This window comes from Trifolium pratense, linkage group LG7 (genome assembly GCF_020283565.1).
Source record: "Trifolium pratense cultivar HEN17-A07 linkage group LG7, ARS_RC_1.1, whole genome shotgun sequence".
Lineage (NCBI taxonomy): Eukaryota > Viridiplantae > Streptophyta > Magnoliopsida > Fabales > Fabaceae > Trifolium > Trifolium pratense.
The window spans coordinates 44890394-44901645 of NC_060065.1; the positions used below are offsets into that span (position 1 = coordinate 44890394).

The window sequence follows — 11252 nt, forward strand, 5'->3', positions numbered from 1 at the left end:
ACTATAATTAATGAAATTTAACAATTTCGGTGTCAATGTTGTAGTAAATTTTGTCTTCTTTACACTAGATTAAAAATCATTAGCATATGACTTATATTCAGAGAGCTATGATAAATTTACCACAGATATCTCTACAACATTTTACAAACATTTTCTCAAACTTGTAGGTAGATTTTCGCATACTATACTTAATGAAATTTAACAATTCCGGTGTTGATCTTGTAGTAAATTTTTTCTTCTGTACACTAGATTAAAAATCATTAGCATACGACTTATATTCAGAGAGCTATGATAAATTTACCACAGGTATCTCTACAACATTTTGCAGAAACTTTTCTCAAACTTGTAGGTAGATTTTCTCATACTATACTTAATGAAATTTAACAATTCCGGTGTCAATCTTGTAGTAAATTTTGTCTTCTTTACACTAGATTAAAAATCATTAGCATACAACTTATATTCAGAGAGATATGTTAAATTTACCACGGGTAGCTCTACACGAATTTTCACATAAATTTTTCTTCTTTTTAGGGTGTAAATTTATGTTAAATATTTCAAATTATCATAATTCATAAAAGAGGAGGGATCCGTTGACTACAGGAGTAAGTCTCCATTGACTTACTCCGCTTAATAACTTGAAATCAACATTATATATTTCTTCAATTCAACCGTTGAATTCAAAGTTCTCATTGAGTAGATCAACTCTACAAATTTTTATAAAAATTCATAACTGTTTGATACTTTTTCTGATATCTTCAATTGAACGTACGACAAACTTTAAAAAAAAACCGTTGAATTTCAATAGTCTAAATACATAACTACATTTTTTGAATTTTTATAAAAATTTGTGGAGTTGATCTACTCAATGAGAACTTTGAATTCAATGGTTGGATTGAAAAAATATAATGTCGATATCGAGTTATTAAACAGAGTAAATCAGTGAAAATTTACTCGTGGAGTCAATGTATCCCTTCTCATCATAAAATACAGTAAGTCTCACCAATTAAATATTCATTCATGATTATAGTATACTAGCTAGTGCTACCCTAGATTACAACATACGTATGAAGTGCCATATGCATGAATTGTAATCTAGTCTAGCTATTTACTGAGAAAGTTCCATGTCTTTGTCTTTTCGATATGACCATGCACGTTCACATGAGACACATGCAAATTATTGGTCATTGGCTCATTGCATTGCATGATTCTTTTAGATGAAAATATAGGATAACTGTTTCTACTTTTGTTCTTTTTTTACTAAACTTTTCTACTTTTAAATGAGGAAGGTACGGTTATTCTTACGTGGTCATGCGACAAAAAAATTAAATTTGATCACACACTCAAACACAACAAATAATTTAATTATTTAAAAAATTATATATTATTTTATTATTACTTTTTCTACATTTATAAGAAAAGAATATTGTCGGCAAATTTAGCCATTTATAAGGTGTCTGCTTTTTGTTGGCTTTTTCCTTTCCCTTTTTTGGTGGCTGCTTTAAATACTTAATTTTGGTGGTTTGTTGGCTTTTTCCTTTCCCATTTATGAGGCACATGTTAACTTGTGACTTTGTACTCGAGGGAAATTATTTAAGGGTCTTGTTAACATGTGTCCCACATGTTAAGATATACCAAAATAGAAATTCAACATTTAATAATACAAGAAATTTAATGCTTCAAAAGTCAAAATGCACAAATTAGCATTTAATAATTTCTATTTTTGCTTCCTTAACATGTGCCTTAAGAGCACAAGTTAACATTCTCCATTATTTAAATCTCACGTGAAAAAGTTGTAGAATATTTGTAACACATTTTTGACGCATTGTTTACTATCTACGGAGTACTCCGTATCTACGTACTAACAATAAGTAACACAGAATATGTCTGTCGGGTGCTTAATTACTGTCTGGTGACATTAAATGGAGCACAAAGTGTGTCGGTCACATTGTGTTAGTATTTTATAATCAAAATACTAAAAAAAAGTTAATAATGAATGAAATGAAAATCATAAAGAAATAAAGAGGATCCTTAGTCATACTCTCTCCGGCCTTATTTATAAACAAAAGTAATTTTTTAGATTCATTAAACAATTGATGTATCTAGTTTAAATATAGGCTAGATATATATATCAGTTGTTCAACGAATCTAAAAACTATTTTTTGCTTATAAATAAGGCCGGAATGAATATATAGCTAGCATTACCCTAAATAATGTGATGTAAGAAAATTAATTATCATTGGGTCTAATTTGAAATATAAATTATATTTCCGTTAACCAATTTTTTTTATTTGATTCGAGTTAATGAGTGAATTTGTGTCTATTTGGGCCTTTATTCATTTTAATGTTTGCTTTCAAAATTAAAATTTTGTTCATATTAGAGGTGAGGCTAATCAAATTAACTGTGAATTATTTAACTAAAGGATCTTGATATTATGTATTATAAGGACACATCTTAAGAAAGTCAAAAGAAGAATTATTACATTGAAAAACACAATAATTTGTGATTTTTAAATACACTATTAATTTATACTTCAGACTATATGTAAGTTGAAGAGACTTCACCTTATATTTATGCAGTTTTAACCTTTTCTAAAAAAAAAAAACTCGATATCCGTCGTAAAGACCGACTTATTCGAGAGAACCAATCACACCGTTCACTAGCGGGGATCTCGTTTAAAGCCAAAGTGTTTTTTACTTTGTATGGACTAGCCACCGAGATTGACATCAAAGATAATCGAACTTGAGACCTTGAGACGAATACACACTCCAAGGTCCCAAGCCATCACACCACAATGCTACCCCAAGTGGATTTATGCGGTGTTAACCTTTAATTTGTTGTCAAATTTTTATTAATGTAAAAAAAGAAAATAGATAGATTACCAATCCATCCAAATGAAAACAGCAACAGCAAATCAAAAGAAGTTGATGCGCACTATCATATATTAACTCTTGTGAGAAATTATTACTTCATTTCCTTGTACTCACTCCTATCACTATTACTCACTCCTATCACTATCAGAGAAATAAGCTACTTCGTACATTGATAATTCTAAGAAAATTTTATAAAAAAAGTTTATTTTAAATATAAGATTTTTTACCAATTTTGAAAAGCAATTATTACTTTTTTTTTTAAATATATCCTTTATTTATATCACAATTAGGCATTAAAATATAAATGGTATATCATTAATAGTCTCACAAAATTCAAAAAAATTATTACTATAACAATTTTTCTCAAGACCCATATTTTGTTTTTAGAGTATTTAGGAACGAAATGAGTACATACTCTTGAAGTCATAACTAGTTCAGTCTCAAAGTCATGCTAACAAATTTAGAGACATAAAACAAATTTTATAATGAGACCTTTGAAAAATTAATACGAACTAAACTTAAAAATTAAATTTATTTAGTATACGGTTTGAACTTAAAGCATAAACGATAAGACTCTCAAGTCATTAGGTTTGGTATAGTGGTGAGGGACTTGTGTAGTATGATATAGGTCCTAGGTTCGATTCTCAGCTCATTGTAAACAAAAAAACGATGAGACTCTCATCTTAACTAAATGTGGTAATTAAATATTTATTAATATATTATCATTTTTTTATTACTAAAACAAGATATTAATTCATTCAAATTGATAGGACAACATACTCCAGCAACCTAGTTAATAACATTAAACGGCATACTCCAGCCTACAAATAATGTGACAAAATAATAGTAATCGAAATACCCATGTCTTCAGATCTTCATGATTAATGACTTTGTAATTGATTGAATCAGTAGTTGATCAAAGTTGATCTGTTAATCTGAACCAAATGAACGCCGCAAAAAAAACAGGAAAGCAAACAAACATCGCACGAAGACGGAAAATCAAACAAACACCGCACGAAGACGGGATGCACCGAGACGAAGAAATCACAAAATAAAACAAGAAAACTCTAATATAATCTATGTGAAAACCACTTATTTGGAATAAAACAAAAGAAAAAAGATGCATAGGTGTAATTTCAGGTCGCAGAACGACGCAAAACCACCTGCTTTTTGGATCAAGAAGAAGAAAACTCTTTAGGAATAAATTAGGATCGGCTCGGTTTCACCTTGCAATGAGAGAAGAAAAAAAAATTGACTCATATTATATATTATCACATCATGATGTGTTTATCTAAACTAAATTTTTAAAAACTTTTTCTTTTTTATCTCAAAATTTTGAAAATAATAAAATTCTCATTTGAGTTATTTGACCCTTGGTCCGATCTTAGCCTTCATTTGGGATGTTGGAGTTGGGACAGACGTACCATTCCGTGAGTTTAACTCAGTTGGTAGGAACATTACATTATATATCTAAGAGGTCGGAGTTCAAATTTTAGTCATCTCACTTATCTACTTTAAGGATATAATATTCTATCCATTAAACTACTTTAAAAAAAAATTGGGACGGACCAAACTCATTATTGCTAAGCTACCAAATTAATGCTTAAAATAGAAAAACACGAAAACGAATATTTTCCCTTTAAAATATATATCCTATAATCAGATCAATAACTCAATATATATGTCATGAGAAGGAAGAACCTAATGGGGACATTGATCATTACATATAATGCTCCAAGCCAACATTATTATATGGTAGGACTAGGATGAGATATTGATTCCTGTACGCGTGTGTGGATACCAAAATTCAGTATCTTCATTAAGAACAAATTAATTTCTAAATGATTTGTACTTTTCGCACCCCCTGCAATGTCTCAGTCACCCTCCCAAAATGACCAAACTATCTCTCTCGCTTTGTAGAGAGCGAGCTGATGATTCGCTTTTCAAGATGCGAGTGTTATAATTTCGGCGACCCTTGATTCGAACCACCCCCCATAGATGGGACATGCTCGCCTTCTCAGATGCGAGATACCTTTTAAAAAAGGTTCGCTCCCTATGCTGCGAACGTTTGTTATATATATTCATCTCCCACCCTCAATCCACCGGTTTTTCTAAATGTCCACAATATTCAAAACCCTTAACAAAATCCAATCTGCGTAAAATTGTTCAAAATCGAAGTATTGTTGCGAGTTTGTGGTCGAAAACAACAAGGAAACATAAGGTAATTCTTCAGTTTAACTATTTTTGCGTTTTTTTTTTGGGTTCGTCTGGTGTTATTCGCTCTTTAGACGGTGAACGTGGTTGATATGTTCGCTATGTAGCCAACGAGTGTGTATTATCCTGTTTTGATTTTTCTGTTTCAATTTATGAATGTCATAATTAATGGTTTTTGTATTAATTAATTTGTTTTAGATATGGAATATTCATGTGACAAGAGGGACAGTGCGAATGCAAATCCTGCGAAAAAGAGGGCATGAAAAGTTGTTACGGGGGGTGAGTCCTCCGAAATTTATCAAATTAACCACATGCCTAATTTTATGCACCGCTATATTGAAGATATTGTTGATGTCAAGGCTGACGATAATTGTGGATACCGTGTCATTGCTTTAGACGATAGGAACAATGAAGATGATTATGAGCTTATTAAAGAGAACATGATTAATGAGTTGAGGCTGCATAGGCATGACTATTTGAAATTATATGGGGGTGAGGAGCGTTTGACTTAAATCACAAAAGCACTCTTACCACCAAAGAGAAAGTCTAGGAGGCATGGTGTTGTACTAATCGAAAAATGGTTGACGTTTGCGGATATGAGACATGATGACAACCAATTATATGATGTTTTTAGTAATATATTAGAGTAGTTTTTATAGTAATTAAAGACCAAAAGCAAGCAAATACCGGAAAAAGTGAAGACACAAGGACCAGAAGCAAGAAAAGTGGAAAAAGCAGCAAAAAAGGGCAAAAATGGAAAAAAGCAGCGCACCATCGTACCCACGATGAGGTTCAACGTGGCGCGATGAGAAGACAGTTAAAATTGAAGAAAATCTGCTGAAAATCTTTACCATCATGGCACGATGGCTTATCATGGTGGCACGATGACGACTTGAAAAATAAGTAGAAAATCCTGATCAAATCTTCCATCGCACCACGATGGGTGCAATGGATGCGTAGAAAAAGCCCAAACCCAAACCCAGGAAAAGTGGAGTTCTGGATCATGGTGTCTAAATAAAGTAAGGGTAACCTTTAACTAGGCTCTGTAAAAGCTTGTAATAGAAATAGGCACAGATAATAAATACATCGCACCTATTTTCAATAGTCTAAATCCTAGAAGAGAGAAATAATTGAGCAACCAAGCAAGAGTAAGGGAGGGATCCGACCACACTTAACCACCCCGTGTGGTCACACACACACCTTTTACTTTCTGCTATTTATTTTCTGTCATTTATTTCCTGTATTTACTAAAGTACCCGTAAAGATACCTTCTTAAACAAACAAAGCGAATGCAACTATTCATATTCCTAAGCGAAACTAGTAACCTTGGCACAATCCTTGTGTAGAACGATAAACTTATCACGTTATTACTTGGTAGCGATTATGTGCACTTGCAGAGCCGACCGTCAAGTTTTTGGCGCCGTTGCCGGGGATTGTGTTTACAAAGTAACTAGCGTAGTTTAGGAATTGTAAATAATTCAGAAAAAGAAAATACCAAAAAAATAAAAAAAAATTTAAAAATCTGTTCTTGCAAAAATTAAACTAACAGACGATTTTGGCTAGGCAAGATATAGTACTTAAGCGATCCTAGTGATCCACCTCTCTTACCTGAGAATCACTGTGGTTGAATATTTGCACACAAGAACAAACCAAAAATACATAAAAACTGTGCTGCTAAAGGTATCTTCTTTAATGTATGCAGGAAGCATATCCTGAAATCATCGAATACGATCCTGAGCCAGAAAGAACCTACAAGCAAAGAAACAAAGAGCAGCTATGGCAGCCGAACCTAGAGTTACGATGAGAGACTACTGCAAGAGATATGACACGGAGCAAGTATCTCTTGGTTTCCAACCAGCCGAGCCGGTCAACTTTGACATCAAAGGAAATGTCTTAGCAGCATTGAAAGAGAACCAATTTGATGGGAGAGCTAACAAAGACCCATGGCTAATGCAGAAAGTACCTAATGGAATAAATGAAGGACATAAGAAGCTACGGTTATTCACCTTCTCTTTAACAGGTACTGCGAAAGAATGGCTACAATGCTTACCCAGCGGAACCATCCAGGCGTGGAAGGAGCTGGAGGACAAGTTTATATGGAGAGATTCTTCACTCATGACCAGTTCTAGAAAAGAAAGGCGGACATTATGAACTTCAAGCAGCATGACAACGAAACACTAGGAGAGGCCTACGAGCGCTTCAACCTACTAAAAAGAAAGTGCCCTAACCATAGTCTAGACACTATGGAGTTGATGCAAATCTTCATCGGAGGAATGCGCATACAACACAAGATGCACCTTGACGCCTCAACGCGAGAAGACCGCAACGGAAGTTAAAGAACATGAGCAACGGAAGAACTTCTAAGCCTGCTGGAATGCTACAACTAGACACGGAAACTGCCTATCAGAAGGAGATAGACCTACTGATAAAGAAGCTTGAAAAGGCCACCCTAGGGGCCGAAGTGAAGAAGATCCAAGAGACGTGCGATTTTTGTCACGAGAAGCATCCTAACAGACACTGTATTCCCGAAGGAATCTCTGATGAAGAGTACGCCAAATACATGGGACGACCAAGTCCATACTCAGGCTGGGGTAATCAAAACCCTTGATGGAATCAAAACTCTGCTCAAGGAGCACAACATGCCTAACAACCACGAAGACCTTCACATTTCGAAGAGGCGTTCAACTAGTTTGTTCAGATAAGCCAGACAAACTTCGAGAATATGCACACAATAGTAGTAAATCAAGGAGCCTCCATTAAAAACCTGGAGACTCGGATAAGACAACTAACCAAGCTCATAACAAATTTCTCGAAGGACTATGCTAGAAACACAGTTGGTAACCCTACAAAGGAAGAGTGTAAAGCTCTCAGAGAGAGAACTGAAACGGCGGAAGAAAAACAAAAGAGGGATGAGAAGGAGCTAAGGCAGCTGCAAAAGTGGTTCAAACAGCTAGGACTAACTTTGGAAGAAGCATACGACGAATTCATGGAAGAGTTAGATAAGTACTACGAGGAGACTCTCGCTGAAAGATTAAACATAGTAAGCCAACTCCCGATTAAGCGAAAGGACCCCGGAACATTCGTCATACCTTGCTACTTGGGAAAGGTGCAAGAAAAAGCCCTTTGTGAATTAGGCTTCAACATCAACTTAATGCCGCTGAAGTTCGCAAGGAAATGGGAGATCGAGGAGCTCAACATTCACTATGAAAAAGAGATCGTGTTAGCAGATCAGTCAATCATACGCCCAAGTGGAATCATGAAAGACGTGATAGTAAAAGTCAATAATATGCTTTTTCCAGTTGATTTCACAGTAGTTGATATAGAAGAGGATGCTGATGTCCCGATCATTCTCGGAAGACCTTTTCTAGCTACCAGTCGTGCTGTTATTGACATGGAAAAAGAAGTGCTAAAGCTAAGAATGAGGGATGAAGAGCAACTGATCTACATTCGAGGTGAAAATGACTGGTGCTGCTGGATAGAATCCAGAGAACCCAAGAACCCAGGATGAAGGATGAAGGTGACAATGGAAGAACTCGAAGATGGGATAGCAGAGCTAGAACTGGATAAGAAATCATATCCTCCCGCATATATAGCAGATGTGAAGAAGGAAGACCTGTGGGTTAGACGATGGGGAAGATTCCGCAAGGTTACTGTAAGATCTGAACCAAGAATAAATACAACCCCAATCAAGAAACTGCCTCGACCAAACATGAAGTTCAGATTCAAAAAGATAATTGATCATTCTAAACAGCCTGCAGAGGTAAAATGGGTCAGCGTTCCAAGGAAACCAAAGGTCGAGGTAAGAGTTGTGTAAAAGGAGATATATCTGACATATGCTATGGCTTTTACAAAGAAGAACCGATGGCAGATGAAAATGCTACAGCTCTAATAAAAGCTCGCAAAGAGACAAGGCGAACATATCCTCACGAATAGAGGAAATGCGTCAAGGTAGCGACGCTAAACAAGCGCTGCTTGGGAGGCAACCCAAGGATTATTTCATTCACAAGTATTTTTCAATTTAGTACCTTTTAATATTTCAAAAACAATCATGTAATAATGTCATTTGCTGACAACCTCCAAAATAAAAAAATGAAATATTTGTTTGCTTGTTTATTATTGAGTACATGTTTTAAAGCTATAGGAAAAGTTCCAGTGCGACAACAGAAACAACTTCTATGATGACAGTTCACACCTTGATACAAAGAAACTTGATCGGTGCATTTTAATGCACATTCTTCTACTATTGTACTTAATTATTCCTATGATTTATTTTATTACTTTCACTATTTTAATGTGTTTTTATATTTAAGTTTATTTCTAGCTAATTTATTTTATTTTCGTCACTTATTTTCTGAAACCTTGTGAGATTTTGAACTTCCAACAGTTCTTTATTTCTTGTGTGATTCACTCATAATGTTAGTAACTTCTAGAACTTCTTGACTCTTGAAGCACTTGTTCACATGCATATACATGAAATGATCTAGACAATTTTGTTTCTTTTATAAACTACTTTTAGCCAAATAAGCCTACCCTGATATATTGTTCCTTTGTTAAGCCCCTTTGAGCCTATTTATCTCATTCTTTTGTTTATAAACTCATTACAAGCCTAATAAGCATTTGTTTTATCCATTCTTTCTATGTCCCAATCTTAGGTATGGGGGAGTTGAATTTTAAATTTTGAATAAGTGTGGGGGGTGCTCATTATGATTCTGATTTTGATTTGTTAAGGGAAATATTATGTTGGCTGGGCAAGAAAGAAACGAAAAAAAAATAGAAAAGAAAAAAAAAGTTAAGAAAAAAAATTGCAAAAAAAGGAAAAAAAGGTTGTATTATGGGTCAATTTGTTGATTTGAAGGTGTGTGGAAAGGAAGTTGTTTTAGGATGTGAAGAAGTGATTTTGTGGGTTCAATATCTCGGTTTGAGTTGCAATATCTTGTTGAGACCTATAATTTGTTGAGCTAAATTGAGCCTCATGCTTAATATTCAAATGAATTTCATGCTTCTTCATATTCTTTGATTTTATAGCCTAGTATCCCTTAGGTTTATCACACTTGTACCTTGACCCGTTACAACCATAATAAAGACATTTTGATCTGTACATGTATGTGTTTCATTGTGTGGATGTCCTCCATCTTTGGAGACGGAAGAGGCTTGTCAAGCTTATGGCAGTGCTGACTTTGATGATGTGCTTTGAGCGTAAACACTGTCACTGACACTCCATTTTTGAGTGATTGAGTGATTGAGTGCACTTTATACAAATACTCCACGAGGTTCTATCATTTTTGAATCACTTTTTAGTCTAATAGCCACCTTGTTCATTGCGCTTGTTATAAGATGTTGTTCATGATTGTTATGCTCCTTGAATCCTAAAATGTGCTAATTGCTTGCAACTTTGTGTCATGCCTTGCTCTGTTTCTATCTTTAAAATTTTTACTTGGAGTTTTTTTTTTAATCTTGAGTTTTGCTCGGAGTGCAAACGTTCAAGTGTGGGGGAATTTGATCGGTGCATTTTAATGCACATTCTTCTACTATTGTACTTAAGTATTTCTATGGTTTATTTTATTATTTTCACTATTTTAATGTGTTTTTATATTTAAGTTTATTTCTAGCTATATTTTTTTTTCGTCACTTATTTTCTGAATTAATAATAACTTGACACCTTCTCAGTCCGCAGGTCATAACTGGAGCTACGAATATCGGATTGAGGCACTGAAAGATGCGTTGGAAAGATGAGACAGAGAGCTACAAGTTTTGTGTTTAAGCATAAAGCCAATTCGGAGCGCAAATAAGTCAAATAATTATGTTATGTTCCAGGCGTGAATTAAATTATCAACTTTCAGCACAACTTTATGTTTTCTGCCCAATTCTTTTAAGGCCCGTTTCCATGTACTATTTAAATTGAAAAAAAAGCAGCTAGGGCAATTATTCATTCATTCTGAATTCACGCAAAAACATAAAAGACGGCTACAATGTTCATGGAGAACTAATCTCAAGGCAATTTCCGCTGATCATAGGTTCCATCATACTTTGAGGTTACAATAATTTCAATCAAGTTTTTATTCCTTTCAATATTGTTATATGATCATTGTTTGCTTAATTCGATTATCATATAGTAGTATTGATTCAATTCGATTGTTGTATGCTCTTTTACCGTTATCACGTTAGCG

At 34.3% G+C, this 11252-nt stretch overlaps 1 protein-coding gene across 1 annotated transcript; it reads left to right on the forward strand.

The window, feature by feature from the left end:
* The first annotated feature begins 7807 nt into the window (after positions 1–7807).
* Positions 7808–8593, forward strand: LOC123896497. The gene has a single exon (XM_045946875.1). It carries the CDS (start codon positions 7808–7810, stop codon positions 8591–8593), a length of 786 nt encoding a protein of 261 aa, XP_045802831.1.
* Positions 8594–11252: the final 2659 nt, after the last annotated feature.

What these genes read in the sequence shown, in the direction of transcription:
- LOC123896497 (XM_045946875.1), top strand. Translation starts at nt 7,808, where the DNA reads ATGCACACAATAGTAGTAAATCAAGGAGCCTCCATTAAAAACCTGGAG.